The 18754-nt window shown below is 49.4% G+C and overlaps 1 protein-coding gene across 5 annotated transcripts in view; it reads right to left on the bottom strand.

The window, feature by feature from the left end:
* DHRSX (dehydrogenase/reductase X-linked) overlaps positions 1-18754 on the bottom strand; it is a 277695-nt gene that overhangs the window by 37942 nt on the left and 220999 nt on the right. For all 5 annotated transcript variants that reach the window (XM_063721055.1, XM_024241546.3, XM_063721056.1 and 2 more), the window contains one exon: positions 17157-17364. In XM_063721055.1, the coding sequence (XP_063577125.1) occupies positions 17157-17364 (208 nt within the window). The remainder of the gene's footprint in view (positions 1-17156; positions 17365-18754) is intronic.

Here is an 18754-nt window from a genome sequence, read left to right on the forward strand (position 1 = left end):
GCTGACCTTCTCCCACCCTCCTGTCTCTGAGCCATTTTGCCCCAAGGGCACCACAGAAACTGCAATCCTTCTTCCCCAAGGTGGGTCACAAAAACCAAAGCATCTTTCCCCCAAGGCCAGCCAGAAACCCTATAAACAGGACTCTAACTTTCCCTACACCCTGAGTATATAAAAACTGGCCATAAAGAAATTTTCTAGCTAGACTATAGTCACGACTATAATCCCAGCACTTTGGGAGGCCAAGGCAGGTGGATCACTTGAGATCAGGAGTTCGAGACCAGCCTGCCCAACACAGCGAAACATCATCTCTAGTGAAAATACAAACATTAGGCCAGGCACGGTGGCTCACGCCTGTAATCCCAGCACTTTGGGAGGCCGAGGTGGGCAGACCACACGGTCAGGAGATCGAGACTATCTTGGCTAATACCATGAAACCCCGTCTCTACTAAAAATACAAAAAATTAATTGGGCATGGTGGTGGGCGCCTGTAGTCCTAGCTACTTGGGAGGCTGAGGCAGGAGAATGGCGTGAACCCAGGAGGCAGAGCTTGCAGTGAGCAGAGATTGCGCCACCGCACTCCAGCCTGGGTGACAGAGGGAGACTGTCTCAAAAAAAAAAGAAAAAAGAAAAAAGAAAATACAAACATTAGCCAAGTGTGGTGGTGGGCACCTGTAGTCCCAGCTACTCGGGAGGCTGAGGCAGGAAAATTGCTTGAACCCAGAAGGTGGAGGCTGCAATGAGCCAAGATCGCGCCATTGCACTCCAGCCAGGGCAACAAGAGCAAGACTCTGTCTCAAAAAAAAAAGAAAAAGAAAGAAAAGAAAAAAGAAATTCCTTGACCTGCCTTATTTGAATGTAGGTTCTACAATCCCCTTCCCAGAGAGGGTCCCGCCCCACCCCCAGAAGGAAGGTGCGCTGCTCAGAGGCCAAAAAAAATCTAGACAGGCCTATCTGTGTTTCCCCACTCAGACCATCAGCCTTAGATGAGACCCTTTTCCTCCAATCCTATTCCTACACGGATTTTGTTCAGACTTCGTTGAACCTAAGCATAAAAATAGACAGTTTCCCCTGTACCTCTGGGTCTTCCCTCTGAAGGCTGCTGTATGTATCCATCGAGTAAACTTTGTATGCCTTTTCTCCTGTTCATCTGCCTTTGCAAGTTGATTTTTCAGCTTGCAAAATCAGAGGGAATGACCCTCCACCTGTTTTCCTATCACACTGGCAATGTTCCAAGAAGTCATCATTTCCACTGCAAAGAACATGGGGAAAATTGGCCAGACAACCAAAGGAAAGGTGTGCACATACATTTGTACATCTTTTGGGAGGGCAACTTTACAACGTGCAACTCAATCTTTAAAATCATAAATCTTTTTTTTTTTTGAAACAGAGTCTTGCTCTGTCACCCAGGCTAGAGTACAGTGGTATGATCCTGGCTCACTGCAACCACCCTCTCCTGGGTTCACACCATTCTCCTGCCTTAACCTCCTGAGTAGCTGGGACTACAGGCACCCGCCACCACGCCCGGCTAATTTTTTTTTTTTGTATTTTTAGTAGAGATGGGGTTTCACCGTGTTAGCCAGGATGGTCTCGATCTCCTGACCTCGTGATCTGCCCGCCTCAGCCTCCCAAAGTGCTGGAATGACAGACATGAGCCACCGTGCCCGGTCCTTTTTGTGGTTTTTTTTTGTTTTTTTTTTGAGACAGAGTCTCGCTCTGTAGCCCAGGCTGGAGTACAGTGGCGCAATCTTGCCTCACTGCAACCTCCACCTCCCGGGTTCAAGCGATTCTCCTGCCTCAGCCTCCCAAGTAGCTGGGACTACAGGCGCCTACCACCACACCCAGCTAATTTTTGTATTTGCAGTAGAGATGGGGTGTCACTGTGTTGGCCAGGCCAGTCTCGAACTCCTGACTTCAAGTGAACCGCCTGCCTTGGCCTCCCAAAGTGCTGGGATTACAAGCGTAAGCCACCTCACCTGGCCTATGAATATCTTTTACTAACATCACTGCTTGAAATTAATCTTAAAAAATTAAACCTTGGGCCGGGCACGGTGGCTCACGTCTGTAATCCCAGGACTTTGGGAGGCCGAGGCTGGCAGATCATGAGGTCAGGAGATCGAGACCATCCTGGCTAACACAGTGAAACCCCATCTCTACTAAAAATACAAAAAATTAGCCAGGTGTGGTGGCGCATACCTGTAATCCCAGCTACTCGGGAGGCTGAGGCAGGAGAATCGCTTGAACCCAGGAGGTGGAGATTGCAGTGAGCCGAGATCGCGCCACTGGACTGCACTCCAGCCTGGGCAACAGAGTGAGAGTCTGTCTTTAAAAAAAAAGAAAAAGTTAAGCATTGATTCAAAAAGTCTTTTCTGGCTGGGTGCAGTGGCTCACATCTGTAATCCCAGCAGCACTTTGGGAGTCAGAGGAGGGCAGATCACCTGATCCTTTCAGGGGTTTGAAAGGGTTCTTAGATCTTGCGAGAAAGAATTCCGAGTGGGCCCATAGAGTAAAGTGAAAGCAAGTTTATTATGAAAGGAGAAGAATAAAGAATGTGTACTCCATAGATGGAGCATCCCGAGAGCTGCTGGTGGCCTATTTTTATGGTTATTTCTCGATGATATGCTAAACAAGGGGTGGATTACTCATGAGTTTTTTGGGACAGGGGTGACCAATTCCCGGAGCTGAAGGTTCATCCCCCTTTCAGACCATGTCATGGCATCTGTAAACCGTCTCTTAGCAGCGAATGCATTAGAATTAGCATATCATGACCAGAGAGGATGACCCGAGGTCACTCTTGTCGCCATATTGGTTTTGGTGGGATTTGGCTGGCTTTACCACAACCTGGTTTATCAGCAGGGGCTTTATGACCTGTGTCTTGTGCTGACCTCCTGTGTCATCCTGTGACTTAGAATGCCTCATTCACCTCCAGGGAAGGCAGCCCAAGCAGGTCTCAGCCTCATGTTACACAGCCCCTATTCAAGATGGCAGAGTTGCTCTGGTTCTAATGCCTCTGAAAAACTTAGGGGATTGCTTTCTGAGCCCCAACACTGTGATCTTAGCAACGGAGCAATTCTCCCGTCGTCACCTAACCAAAGACAGAGTGGATCACACAGCTTGGAAAGCTCGTACCAGGGAAATCACACCCTGCAGCTGAGATTTTCTGAGATGTCCCTTGCCATTGTGCAGAAGGCATGTCTGAATGCTTGCATAAGGACAAGTGACTCCCCATTAACCTCTCCAGGGGCTCAGTTCTGCCTCCAGACGCTGTCTCATCATACAGCCACGGGTAGCAGAAAGCCACACGCCAAAATCTGACATTGGGCCTGTAAAAAATAAAAGTTCCTGTTCAAAGACTTCCCTCCCCATCTAATTAGGAATAAATAGTAACTTCTCTGAGAAGCAAACTTTATTCAAAGACTTGTGCTAACATTCTTAAATATCTGCTAGCCGTGATAAAGAAATCAATGTACTTTATGCTCTTAGCTCCCAAAATTTAGCCTAAATATCAGCTCTGGCATGCTTATACTGGTCCAAGCAAGCATTACGTCATAGCCTGTTCCTCTTCTTTAAAAGTGCTTTTACCTTTCTCAGCATTCCACAAGTTACTTCCTCCTCCCTTTCTTCTCCTCTGCCTTTGCCTCTTTTAAAAGTTCCAAGTTGCTGGCCAATCGGGACAAATACAGAATGTGAGGTCCCGTTGCAGCCAATGGAAACCGGACACAGCAGTAGGGTGGACGCATCAAGTTGTAAATGACCCTGTCCCCTTTGTTCGCTGTACTCTCACGGCAAAACTGCTGGAGAGTGTACCCTTTCTGCAGAAAGTAAAAAAATGGCCTTGCTGAGGAAATTAATGTTCAAGTGCTATTTCTTTATGGCACTGGGGAACAAGCATTTCAAATAGACCTGAGGTCTACCCGATTTCTGCTGGCAAATAAACCTCAGGTCTGCTGCCTTAGAAATAAATAAGGGCAGGACACAAAGGGTGACAAGGGGATCCTTAGCCATGGAGACTTTGCCAAATAATAAACAATCAAAACATAACTTTTTGGGGGTTGGGGTGGGGTAGGAGGGGATTGGAAAGGCTGACTACATAATAAAGAGACTGAAAGAATTGGCTGGGCATGGTGGCTCATGCCTGTAATCCCAGCACTTTGGGATGCTGAGGTGGGTAGATCACATGAGGCCAGGAGTTCGAGGCCAGCCTGGCCAACACGGTGAAACCGTCTCTACTAAAAATACAAAAATTAGCAGGGTGTGGTGGCAGTTGCCTGTAATCCCAGCTACTCGGGAGGCTGAGGCAGGAGAATCCTTGAACCCGGGAGGTGGAGGTTGCAGTGAGCTGATATCACGCCATTGCACTCCAGCCTGGGTGACAAGAGCAAAACTCTGTCTCAAAAATAAATAAATAAATAAAAAGAAATTTAAGAGACTGGAAGAATTAAGACAGGGAAATTGAGTAGTTCAGAGCTCAAGTCCCGTCTCTGATCCAAGATAAACTGTAAACCCCCAATTACTGTCAAGATATCTTTTTATGGCAAACTTCTCCAATCTCCTCACCCCAGGGAAAGAGAAGAGTCCAGGAAACAGATAGTTATTAAGTGCAGAGAAACAAAGACTGGCTTTCCTGCTGGCACGAGCGTCTTTTAAATATCAGCTACAAGCATTCGGTTCTGAATCTCCAGCATTTGATTGATGGGTAAGAGGAATGGTTACTTGAAAAAGCAGAAAACGCATCATCCAAAGGCAGATTTTTCCAGAGTAAATGGAGGGGTTGGTTCTGTAATTATGGTTTTACACAGTAGCGTGGAGAAGAGACAACTAAGATTGTTTAAAAATACCGTGTGGGGGCAGGGGAAAAGCCAATACATTTCTCTACAGGAGGTGAAAAAATAAATCCAAGAGGGGCACGTAGTTTCAGGAGAGATTCCCTGGGGTTGGGGTTAGGGATGAAGAAATATCCACACCAGAAATGGGAAAGAATGAAAGCAAATAAGTAGGAGGACATGCCCATTAAGGTCTGTAAATGAAACCCTAAGGACTCTGACAAAAGTCGTTGGTACTAGGCCGGGAGTGGTGGTTGACGCATGTAATCTGAGCACTTAGGGACACTAAAGCAGGCAGGTCGCTTGAGCCCAGGAGTTCAAGACCAGCCTGGGGAGTATAGTAAGACCTTATCTCTACAAAAAATACAAAAAGTACCTGGGTGTGGTAAAGCACACCTGTAGTCCCAGCTAGTTGTGAGGCTGAGGTGGGAGAAGATCATTTGAGCCTGGGAGGCGGACATGGCAGCGAGCCAAGATGGCGCCACCGCACTCCAGCCTGGGAGGCGGACATGGCCTTGAGCCACTGCACTCCAGTCTGGGTGAGACAGGGAGACTCTGTCAAAAAACAAAACGAAACAAAAATCATTCAGTGAGCTTTCCTGTTGAATAAGAAACTGAACAAAAGCCACCTGCTGCTAAATCTGGACCTTATAAAAGGGTATTTGAGTTCTCCATTTTTTGCTGATTATATAAAGCATTACTCTCTTCTTGTTATTAAAAATCGTGACGACTGAACATACTTTTGAGTGTTTATAAGACCAGGCGCGATAGCTGACGCCTGTAATCCCAGCACTTTGGGAGGCCGAGGCAGGCGGATCATGAGGTCAGAGTATCGAGACCATCCTCGCTAACACAGTGAAACCCCATCTCTACTAAAAATACAAAAAAATTAGCCAGGCGTGGTGGCCGGCGCCTGTAGTCGCAGCTACTCGGGAGGTTGAGGCAGAAGAATGGTGTGAACCCGGGAGGCGGAGCTTGCAGTGAGCCGAGATCACGCCGCTGCACTCCAGCCTAGGCAACAAAGCAAGACTCTGTCTCAAAAAAAAAAAAAAAGAAAGGAGCCCTTTATAAGTTATTGTGATGGATACTGTAGGATGTAAACGTGTCATATCTCGGTGTCCCAACAGCCAGTCTCCGTAGGCGGTGTCCTTTTATATGGATCAACAGGCAGTTTTTGCATTGATTATTTATCCACTTTGAGAAGTACTTGTGTAGAAGCAAAGACAATTGAGTTTTTATGTTAACTTCCTATGAATCCGTTGCATTGCAACGTATTTCCATTGCAGGACATTGATGCATAATCAAATTGCCAATGCAATTACAGAAACTCAATCGACTGCTCATAACCTAGTTGACTGGAGCTATTTTTCCAGTGATCATTAAACCTGATGACAATCACTGTTTTAATGAGCAAGTATGGGTGGCATCCAATACATTTATAAGTATTATAACAATCCTTCATGTCTAAATTGAATTTTTCCTTTGGCAGTACAAACAACTCCATTACATTCTTTCTAGGATATCTACGTTTCATATTCTTGATAACTATTATCTACATTTAATATTCTTGATAACGATCCGCCCACCAGGAACTCAGAAAATACTGTGAATAAAGAGAGGTCTTTTCTTTTTTTTTTTGAGACAGTGTCTCGCTCTGTTGCTAGGGTGGAGTGCAGCGGTGCAATCTCAGCTCACTGCAAACTCTGCCTCCCAGGTTCAAGTGATTCTCCTGTCTTAGCCTTCCAAGTAGCTGAGACTACAGGTGCCCGCCACCGCACCCAGCTAATTTTTGTATTTTTAGTACAGATGGGGTTTCACCACGTTGTCCAGGATGGTCTTGATCTCCTGACCTTGTGATCCGCCCCCCTAGGCCTCCCATAGTGTTGGGATTACAAGTGTGAGCCACTGTGCCTGCCCTTTTTTTTTTTTTTTTTTTGAGAGGGAGTCTTGCTCTGTTGCCCAGGCTGGGCTGGAGTACAGTGCTATGATCTTGGCTTGCTGCAACTTCCACCTCCCGGGTTCAAGTGGTTCTCCTGCCTCAGCCTCCCGAGTAGCTGGGACTACAGCCACCCGTTACCACGCCCAGGTAATTTTTGTATTTTTAGTAGAGACGGGGTTTTACCACATTGGCCTGGATGGTCTCGATCTCAAAGAGAGGTCTTTGACTTTTTCCGCTAAGAGAAAACAACCAAAACAACCCAGGACATTGAAGGTATCTTGTGAATTCCAGCTGCATCCAAACACCCTGATACTTTTGCTCATAGACACAAAGTGAGTGTGTCAGCTGTCCGACGTATCTCAGAACACAGGGGGAACATGTGAAACCTTGAGTGAAATCCAAATCGAGATGGGATACCACACTCAAAACACATGTGACACAACTTACAGTCTATACAGGATGATTTCACAGGATGTGAATACATGGTTAGGAATAAAATAATGAAGAAGTCACCCAAAGTTACGTAAGTTGAGAAACTCAAACCAAGACAGCCATGTTCACGGTGAGGCACGCCCATGCCTATAACACCTCCATGACTGAGGAATATCAGAGGGAAATAAAGAATTTCTTAAATAGGTAAAGAATCTATCATGGCCAGGCACGGTGGGTCACACCTGTAATCCCAGCACATTGGGAAGTCAAAGTGGGCAGATCATTTGAGGTTAGGAGTTCGAGACCAGCCTGACCAACATGGTGAAGACCCGGCTCTACCAAAAAATACAAAAATCAGGCAGGTGTGGTGGCGGTGCCTGTAGTCCCAGCTACTTGGGAGGCTGAGACAGGAGACTCACTTGAACCCAGGAGGCAGAGGCTGTAGTGAGCTGAGATTGCGCCACTGCACTCCAGCCTGGATGCCTGGGTGACAAGAGCGAAACTCTGTCTCAAATAAAATAAAATAAAATAAAACAAAACAAATTTAAAGGTCTCACAGGAAGAAATCTTAAAGAATAGAAAATAATTTTGGAAGGTATGTGTCCCTCTTTTTTTTTTTTTTTTTTTTTTTGTCTCCAGGCTGGGGTGCAGTGGCGCGATCTCGGCTCATTGCAACCTCCACCTTCCCGGTTCAAGCAATTCTCCTGCCTCAGCCTTCCCAGTAGCTGGGACTACAGGGACATGCCACCACGCCTGGCTAATTTTTTATATTTTAGTAGAGACGGGGTTTCACCATGTTGGCCAGGATGGTCTTGATTTCCTGACCTCGCGATCCACCCCTCTCAGCCTCCCGAAGCGCTGGGATTACAGACATAAGCCACTGTGCCTGCCCTTTTTTTCTTTTTTTGAGAGGGAGTCTTGCTCTGGAGTGCAGACTGGGCTGGGCTGGAGTGCAGCAGCATGATCTTGGCCCACTGCAACCTCCCCCTCCCGGGTTCAAGCAATTCTCCTGCTTCAGCCTCCTAAGTAGCTGAGATTACAGGCACATGCCACCATGCCTGGCTAACTTTTGTATTTTTAGTAGAGACGGGGTTTTGCCATGTTGACCAGGCTGGTCTCGAACTCCTGACCTCAGGTGATCCGCCCGCCTCGGCCTCCCAAAGTGCTTTCCATTGAAATTTATTTCACCATGGGGATAGTTCGGTACAGCCAAGTTGAGGAGACAGGTTCTCTCATGTGTAAAAAGTCTTGGATTTTCCAAGCCAGTAAATCAATCTTGGCAATTAACACTAATTACTGGCAATGATTATATCAGGCAAAAGCCAAGAACCACATCTTTCATACAAAAAAAAAGCAGTATATTTTAAATTCAAGTGGTTCTCATATTTTAGCATGCCTCAGAATTCTCCAAAGACCTTCTCCTTGCCAACCCCTGCTCTCCAAACTTCAGGTTTAGCAGATCTGGAGGATGGTCTGAGAATGGGAGCATCTTCATTTCTTTTTTTTCTTTTTTGAGACAGAATTTTGCTTTGTAGCCCAGGCTGGAGTGCAGTGGCGCAATCTAGGCTCACTGCAACCTCCGCCTTTCAAGTCCCAGTTGAAGCAATTCTCCTGCCTCAGCCTCCTGAGTAGCTGGGATTACAGGTGTGCGCCACCACGCCCAGCTAATTTTTGTATTTTTAGTAGAGATGGGGTTTCTCCATGTTGGCCAGGCTGGTCTTGAACTCCTGACCTTGTGATCCACCCGCCTTGGCCTCCCGAAGTGCTGGGATGACAGGCTTGAGCCACCATGCCCGGCCCACTCACCGTATATTTACTGAACTTCAGTCATATGTGACGCAGGGGTGACATAAGAACAGAAAAATCAGGGAGATGGAGATGGAGCTAACCAAGGAAGCTGAAGCTGGTCGGCCAGATGACCCAATGCACAATAATTCAGGGAACACACATCCAGGCAACTGCACCTGACTGGGAATACCTGGCTGTCCTACCACCATCTGGTCATCTAGGGGCTCCTCTTATAGTAACGCAGAAGACGCTGGCTGAGGCATGTTCTATTCTACCAAGGGGACCTGGGCGTATCTCCTGGACTGAATTATGTCTCCCCAGATTCCTATGAAGTTCTAACTCTGAGGACCTCGGAAAGATGACCTTATTTAGAGATAGGGTCCTTTTATTTTATTTATTTATTTATTTCGAGACAGTTTTGCTCTTGTCACCAAGGCTGGAGTGCAATGGTGCAATCTTGGCTCACTGCAACCTCTGCCTCCTGGGTTCAAGCGATTCTCCTGCCTCAGCCTCCCTAGTAGCTGGGATTACAGGCACCTGCCATGACGCTTGGCTAATTTTGTATTTTTTAAGTAGAGACGGGGTTTCACCATGTTGTCCAGGCTGGTCTTGAACTCCTGACCTCAGGTGATCCGTCCACCTCACCCTCCTCCCAAAGTGCTGGGATTACAGGCATGAGCCACCGCACCCAGCTGGAGATGGGGTCTTTAAAGAGGTGATTCAGGTAAAATGAGGTCACTAGGGTAGGTCCTGATCCAATAGGACTGAGGTCTTTATAAGAAGAGTAGATGAGGACACAGACATACCCAGAGGGACAACCAAGTGAGGACACAGGGCGATGATGACATCTCCAAGCCCAGGAGAGAGGCCTGAGGAGGAACCAACCCTGATCACACCTTGATCTCAGACTCCCAGCCTCCAGGACTGTGGAAGAATCAATGTCTGCTGTTATAAGCTACACAGTCCATGGTATTCTGTGATAGCAGCCTGAGATGGAGTAACGCACTGCATAAGAAGAGGAGATGAGGACATAGACATACACAGAGGGACGACCCTGTGAGGACACAGGGAGAAGACGGCGTCTACAAGCCCAGGAGAGAGGCCCCAGGAGGAACCAGCCCTGCCCATACCTGGATCTCAAACTTCTAGCATCCAGCACTGTAAGAGAATAATGTCTGCTGTTTATAACCTACCCGGTCTATGGTATTCTGTTATAGCAGCCTGAAATGGGCTAAGACACCTCATAACAGGAGGAGATGAGGACACAGACACACACAGAGGGACGACCCTGTGAGGACACAGAGAGAAGACGGCGTCTACAAGCCCAGGAGAGAGGCCTCAGGAGGAACCAGCCCTGCCCATACCTGGATCTCAGACTTCCAGCCTCCAGGACTGTAGGAGAATCAATGTCTGTTGTTTGTAAGTCACCCAGTCTATGGTATTCTGTGATAGCAGCCTGAAATGCACTAAGACACCTCATAAGAGGAGGCGATGAGGACACAGACACACACAGAGGGATGATCCTATGAGGACACAGGGAGAAGACAGTGTCTACAACCCAAGGAGAGAGGCCTAAGGAGGAGTCAGCCACGCTCACACCTTGATCTGGAACTTCCAGCCTCCAGGACTGTGGGAGGATCAATGTCTGCTGTTTAAGCCACTGGGTCCGTGGTATTTTATTATGGCAGCCCCAGCAAAGCAATGTTCTCTCCTTTAAGAGGTCACTCCTAAGCTATGAACGATGAAAAAGGGGCCTATTTGGAAAGAGTCAGTGCCGTCAACAAAGAACAGTTTCCAGAAAGCTCAGAGAAGGCATCTGTTAACACTCTCTCATTATCCTCTGCAGAGGAATCACACAGAAATGAAACGTGGCTCAGGTGAATGCCTGTCATCAATATTTATTTTACATAATCAAACTGGTGAAGCAAAACAGGAGAACAGGAAAAGAAAAGCAGTGTAAGTTGAACTGTAAGTCTCGAAAAAATAGGGGGAAGTGGCTGGGCGCAGTGGCTCATGCCTGTAATCCCAGCACTTTGGGAGGCCGAGGCGGGAGGATCACGAGGTCAGGAGATGGAGAGCATCCTGGCCAACATGGTGAACCCCCGTCTCTACTAAAAATATAAAAATTATCTGGGCGTGATGGCGCATGCCTGTAATCCCAGCTACTAGGGAGGCTGAGGCAGGAGAATCACTTGAACCCAGGAGGCAGAGGTTGCAGTGAGCCGAGATCGCACCACTGCATTGCAGCCTGGGCGACAGAGTAAGACTCTGTCTCAAAAAAAAAAAAAAAAAAAAAATATATATATATATATACACATAAAATAAAATAAAAACAATACAATACAAATAAATAAACAAAAAATGTTAGAGCCGGCTCTGAGCTGGCTCTGGGTCTCAAGCCCTTTGACTCTGAAGTTCCTTGATCTGCTTTGCAATCTGTATTACTTTCCTGGGATTGTCCAAACAAATGAGCACAGACTGGATGGTTCAAAGTCACAGAAATTCATCCAGTGAATGGATGCCTTCTGGAGACCAGAAGTCTGAAATTCAGGAGTGGTCAGGGTTGTGCTGTCTCTGGATGGTCTTCTAGGGCAGGAACTCTTCCTGCCTTTCCCAGCTTCTGGGGGCTCCGGGCGTCCCTGACCCTCTGGTCAGATCACTGCAGTCTCTGCCTCTGTGTCCACATGTCCTTCTCCTCTGTGTCTGTCTTGTCTTCTCTCAGAAGGATACCTGTCAGTGGATTTAGGGCCTACCCTACTCCAGGATGATGTCATCTCTAGATCTCTAACTAATTACACCTGCAAAGTTCCTTATTTTCAAATAAGGTCTCATTCTAGGTTCTGGGCTTTAGGATGTGGACAGATCTGTGAACCACCATTCAATCCACTATAATTGTATCCAGTTCCCTCCAGAGGCTCTAGGGGAGGGTCCTTCCTGTCTCTCCCAGCTTCTGGGGGCTCCGGGCATCCCTGACCCTGTGGCTGCATCACTCCAGTCTCTGCCTTCATCTCCACGTGGCCTTCTCCTCTGTGTCTGTGTCTCCTCTTCGGTCTCTTTCCAAGAACACCTGTCATTCCATTTAGGGCCCTTCTATATAAGAAGTATATAAGTAGAGTGCGGTCGGAATAGTTAATATTATGTGTTAACTTGACTGGATCATGGGGCGCCTAGATGTTGGATTGAATGTTACTCTGGGGTATCTGTAAGGGTAGAGGGGAGGGTCCTTCCTGCCTCTCCCAGCTCCTGGGGGCTCCAGGCATCCCTGGGTTTGTGGCCGCATCACTCCAGTCTCTGCCTCCATCTCCATGTGGCCTTCTCTGTGTCTCTGTCTCCAAATTTTCTACTTTTTTTTTTTTTTTTTTTGAGACAGAGTTTCGCTCTTGTTGCCCAGGCTGGAGTGCAACGGCATGATCTCAGCTCACTGCAACCTCCACCTCCTGGGTTTAAGCAATTCTCCTGCCTCAGCCTCCCGAGTACCTGGGATTACAGGCGCGCAGCACCACGCCTGGCTAATTTTTTGTGTTTTTAGTAGAGCAGAGGTTTCATCATATTGGTCAGGCTGGTCTCGAACTCCTGACCTCAGGTGATCTGCTCACCTTGGCCTCCCAAAGTGCTGGGATGACAGGCGTGAGCCAGTGTGCCCAGGCATTTTCTACTTCTGGTAAGGCCACCCATCATACTGGATTAAGGGTCCACCCTAATGATCTCATCTTCACTTAATTCCATCTGCAAAGACCCTATTTCTAAATTAGGTCTCAGTTATACATATTCGGAGTTAGGATGTGGACACAACTCTTCAGAGTTCATGGCGGTCGGGTGCGGTGGCTCATGCGTGTAATCCCAGCACTTTGTGAGGTCAAGGCAGGCAGATCACTTGAGGTCAGGAGTTTGATTACAGCCTGGCCAACACGGTGAAGCCCCGTTTCTACTAAAAATACAAAAATTAGCTGGGTGTGGTGGTGCATGCCTGTGATCCCAGCTACTCGGGAGGCTGAGGTGGGAGAATCATTGGAACCCAGGAGGCGGAGGTTGCAGTGAGCCCAGATAGCACCACTGCACTCTAGTCTGGGCAACAGAGTGAGACTTGTCTCTTTCAAAAAATAAAATAAAATAATAGTTAATGGCATATAAGCAATACCGTCAAAGCCTTTCTTTAATATGTGTTTTTATAGGAATAAAAACTCTCTTGTTAATCGCACTTGGTAATATATGCTTCCTCAGCTTTCTTAGGTGATAATGAGGCTCAATTCTTATTAAGTGCATGAATCTGCTTTGTAACACCTAAAGTGTTTAGGAAGTAGCTGTCATTTCTGTTGGGTGGGGTTGTTCTGGATGTGATCTGCTTATCTTCATTATTTAAAACAGAGATCGCGGCTGGGCACGGTGGCTCATGCCTGTAATCCACCCACTTTGGGAGGCCGAGACGGGAGGATTACCTGAGGTCAGGAGTTCGAGACCAACCTGGCCAACGTGGCGAAATCATGTCTCTACTAAAAATAAAAAATTAACCGGACATGGTGGTGATGCCTGTAGTCTCAGCTACTCGGGAGGCTGAGGCAGGAGAATTGCTTGAACCCAGGAGGCGGAGGTTGCAGTGGGCCGAGATCACACCACTGCACTCCAGCCTGGGAGACAGAGTGAGACTCCATCTCAAAAAAACAGTGAGTAAATAAAACAGAGATTGCGTTGATCGACAATATCAACCTCAAAGTGAGCTCTCAAAATAACAGACAGGCGGCCCTCCACCAGTGCTGTATGAGGAAGGGGTGTTCTGTGTGTCTTTGGCGAGCGGCAATGCCTGCCAAGCAGCTCACATTTCCCAGGTTCTCCAACCCATGCCTTGCCTTGCTCAGTGAGTCGTGTCTGCAGCAAGTGCTGCTGGCTGTGCCAAGACTCCTCGTTCCCTCCTCCCATATAGCAGGCACCACACACATGCGTGGAGTCCCGAGTGGGCATCACAGAAGGCTGGCCCCCACGCGCCCAGCCCAGCCTCATGCCTGGAGTTAGGGAAGCCAGTCATGGCAGGGCTGTTCTTGCCAGTGGGTCCAGGCACACCCTTCAGCATGGAGCCCAGGGCAGGAGAGCTACACAATCCTGCAGAGAGTCCTGAGCTGAGAAGAAGCCTGAGAAACATGCATTTCTTCCTCTGGGTGTTGTCATCATGGGTATAAAAACAGGAAATGCCCCAGCCAGCACACACACCTCACCTGTGCACACAACTCACCTGTGCACACGAGCACTCATGTACCTTATCTGTGCACACTGGCACGCACCTCAACTGTGCACACCGGCACACGTAGCACACACACCTCACCTGGGCACACTGGCACGCACACTCACCTGTGCACACGAGCACTCATGTACCTTATCTGTGCACACTGGCACGCACCTCAACTGTGCACACCGGCACACGTAGCACACACACCTCACCTGGGCACACTGGCACGCACACTCACCTGTGCACACGAGCACTCATGTACCTTATCTGTGCACACTGGCACACACCTCAACTGTGCACACCGGCACACACAGCTCACTTGTGCACATGGGCACACACACCTCACCTGTATACATGGACATGCAAACCTCACCTGTGTACACAGGCACGCACATCTCACGTGTATCCATGGGCACGCAGACCTCACCTGTGCCCACGGGTACACACACCTCACCTGTGTATACGGGCATGCACGCACCTCACCTGTGCGCATTGGCACACACACCTCACCTGTACACACAGGCACGCACACATGCCCTTGCTTCCTCAGGGCACCATGATGGAGAAGCAGCCCCTCCAGGCCACAGGCCCTGCTCTCCGTGCATTCCTCTCACCCGCCCTTCCCTGCACAGCCTGGTGCTTCCTCAGCTGCCCGGAGAAGATGAAGTCCTGGCCAGCCACGCTCCTTCCCTCCCACGACCGGCAGGGTTCATACTTCATGCAGGATCCCATCGAGGCCGTCTCCCTCATCCCACACCCTTCAGCAGAGAGGCTCACAGATGCAGGAGCTCAATCCGACAAAACAGATGGGCCAAGGTATCCTAGGAGGCCCCCGCGGCCCTCCCTTTGTTACATCCTGCCCCTCACTGTGCAGGGAAATGAAAACTGTTAGGAGCTGGCAGGGCCTGTGCCCCTGGGCTCACCCTCCTCGCAGTCCTGAGGGTACTCCAGGGCCTGGGGATGGGGAGGGCGCCCACCTTGCTGTACATTCCAGAGTCTGGCCCCAAAATCTGATGCTGGCACAGCCAAGCAGCCAGGTCTTTGTGAGCGTGGCGTTAACGCTTTGTGATCTTAGGGCTGCAGAGAAATTCAAAGGCAAGTCCTACTGTGTGCTCTGATGTCTCTGTCTCCAAATTCCTACGTGGAAATCCTCATCCCCAGTGAGATGGTGTTAGGAGGTGAGGCCCTTGGGAGGTGATGAGGTCACGATGGGGGAGACTCAAGTATGGAATCAGTGCACTTATAAAAGGGACCCCAGAGAGCTCCCTCGCCCCTTCCACTGCCTGACAACACAGTGAGAAGGTGCCATCTGTGAACCAGGAAGCGGGTTCTCGCCAGACCCTGGCATACTTTGATCTTGGACTTCCAGCCTCCAGAATCGTGAAACATAAATGTGCATTGTTTATAAGCCACCCAAACTATGGAATTTTTCTTTTTTCTTTTTCGTTTTTTTTTTTGAGACAGAGTTTTGCTGTTGTTATTTAGGCTGGAGTGCAGTGGCGCGATCTTGGCTCACCACAACCTCCGCCTCCCGGGTTCAAGCAATTCTCCTGCCTCAGCCTCCCGGGTAGCTGGGATTACAGGTGTCCACCACCATGCCCGGCTAATTTTGTATTTTTAATAGAGACGGGGTTTCACCATGTTGGTCAGGATGGTCTCGATCTCCTGACCTCGTGATCTACCTGCCTCGGCCTCCCAAACTGCTGGGATGACAGGCGTGAGCCACCACACCCGGTCTGCTGGAATTTTTCTTCTATCAGCTTAAACAAAGATGATTATTCCCATAGAGGAATCGTTTTTATCCTTAAGGCGGAGTTAGGAGGAATTCACAAGAGAGACCTGTTGATGGACAGACAGTACATTGCGTGTCGACAGGAGTCCACACCAATGCTGCCTGCAGATGTACTGCCTGACATTCCCATGGGGGCACAAGAGAACGTTTAAATATATCTGTTATCCTTTTCTATGTCTGACCTCTGTGTTTCTTGTCCCTTCTAAAAAATAAAGTAACGACACCATGGCACATTGCTAAGCTGCCCAAGGACAGCAAATGGCTGGGGATGTACATATCCCACAGCACCGCGCCAGGAGCACCTGTGCCCAGCAGATGCAGGGAGCACCATTTCCAGAGCATGTGTGCCCAGCAGACACAGGGAGCAGTGTGCCCAGAGCACCCGTGTCCAGCAGATGCAGGAAGCACCGTGCCCAGAGCACCTGTGTCCAGCAGACGCAGACAGCACCATGCCCAGAGCACCTGTGCCCAGCACATACAGGGAGCACTGTACCCAGAGCACCAGTGGCCAGCAGACACAGGGAGCACTGTCCCCAGACCACCAGTACTCGGCAGACGCAGGGAGCACTGTCCCCAGAGCACCAATGCTCAGCAGACGCAGGGAGCACTGTCCCCAGAGCACCAGTGCTCAGCAGACGCAGGGAGCACTGTCCCCAGAGCACCAGTGTCTAGCAGACGAAGGGAGCACTGTCCCCAGAGCACCAGTGTCTAGCAGACGCAGGGAGCACTGTCCCCAGAGCGCCAGTGCTCAGCAGACGCAGGGAGCACTGTCCCCAGAGCGCCAGTGTCCAGCAGACGCAGGGAGCACTGTCCCCAGAGCGCCAGTGTCCAGCAGACGCAGGGAGCACTGTCCCCAGAGCGCCAGTGTCCAGCAGACGCAGGGAGCACTGTCCCCAGAGCGCCAGTGTCCAGCAGACGCAGGGAGCACTGTCCCCAGAGCGCCAGTGTCCTCAGACGCAGGGAGCACTGTCCCCAGAGCGCCAGTGTCCAGCAGACGCAGGGAGCACTGTCCCCAGAGCGCCAGTGTCCAGCAGACGCAGGGAGCACTGTCCCCAGAGCACCAGTGTCCAGTAGATGCAGGGAGCGCTGCACCCCACAGACAGAGGCAGATAAATAACCTTTAACTCACCTGAGATGCTGTTATGATTATTCACAGGGTGCACCCACCTGCTCTGAAGGTCGTCCATGTTCAGCTCAGCAACGTAATGGGTGGCAGAGGAGACGGTGACCACCCTCGCACAGTGGCCAGGGGACCCAGACTCTCTCAGCGTATCCAGGAGAAGGTTGGTCAGCAGGAAGTGCCCCAGGTAGTTCAGGCCGAAATGTTCTTCGAATCCATCTCTGGTTTTCCTCTGAGGGACCATCATCACCCCAGCTGGACAAAAGAGAATATCAGAAGGAGTCAGACTGGGGAAGACAGTGGAGAAATCTCACAGACAGATTCCCGAGATGCGCAAATGGCCCAGGATATCGGAGGGTGGTGTGTAGAGCTGGCGGCCATGTCTTCCTCCTGGGCCTCTGTTTCCTGCTTTAGGTGTGATGGAGAAGATTCTAGAAGATCACTGAAGTCCCTTCCTGCCTTCTGTCTCTGCACCTCTGTGCCTTGAGTTTAAAAATAATAACCACAGGTCGGACGCGGTGGCTCACGCCTGTCATCCCAGCACTTTGGGAGGCTGAGGCGGGTGGATCACCTGAGGTCTGAAGTTCATGCCTGTCATCCCAGCACTTTGGGAGGCCAAGGCAGGCACATCATCTGAGGTCAGGAGTTCAAGACCAGCCTGCCCAACATGGTGAAACCCCTGTCTCTAGTAAAAATACAAAAATTAGCCAGGTTTGCTGGCAGGGTCCTGTAGTTCCAGCTACTTAGGAGGCTGAGGCAGGAGAATCACTTCCTGGGAGGCGGAGGTTGCAGTGAGCCGAGATCGTGCCATTGCACTCCAGCCTGGCGACAGAGCGAGACTCCGTCTCAAAAAAAAAAAAAGGAAAAGAAAAATAATAACCACAATGATAACACAGCAACACACACAAGAGAGTGAGAATCATCCAAGTCACCAAACGGAGTCCCCTGGACAATTAATTATTCTGGGCGGCTGGGTGTGGTGGCTCATACATGTAATCCCAGCCTTTGGGTAGGTGAGTAGGGCAGACTGCTTGACGTCAGGAGTTCGAGACCAGGCTGTGCACCACAGTGAAACTCCGTCTTTACCAAAAATACAAAAAATTAGCTGGGTGTGGTGGTGCATGCCTGTAGTCCCAGCTACTCGGGGAGGTTGAGGCGGGAGGATTGAGCCCAAGAGGTGGAGGTTGCAGTGAGCCGAGATTGTGCTACTGCACTCCAGCCTGGGCAACAGAGATGCTGTTTCCCCCCAGAATTCTGGACAAGAATAGCTGCTATGGCACCCCTTCTTCACTGAGTATCCCACAAACAAATTGCTCAGATGTCCTTTGAGAAATACTGACCTCAGTATAAACATGGCCTGTCCTTACCCCTAGACCACAGGGCAGCCCTGTCGGTCATCATTCTATAGACATCATCATCACTGCAGGTTCTGTGCTTGACACGTTCTATCTGCCAGACACAGAACACCCCCACCCCTGTCAGGCCAAGCCCGGCTGAGCGCCTGCCCTGAAGTCCTTGCTGTGGGGGCCTGACCTCAAAGGTGATTTGTCCTAGAAACATGCATGAACCATATTGCCTTGTACTTAGAGCAGACCAGTTTGCTTGGATATTAATGCCAGTGTATATATGTATTTGTATGTACATG

The sequence above is a fragment of the Pongo abelii genome, chromosome X, assembly GCF_028885655.2.
Source record: "Pongo abelii isolate AG06213 chromosome X, NHGRI_mPonAbe1-v2.0_pri, whole genome shotgun sequence".
NCBI lineage: Eukaryota > Metazoa > Chordata > Mammalia > Primates > Hominidae > Pongo > Pongo abelii.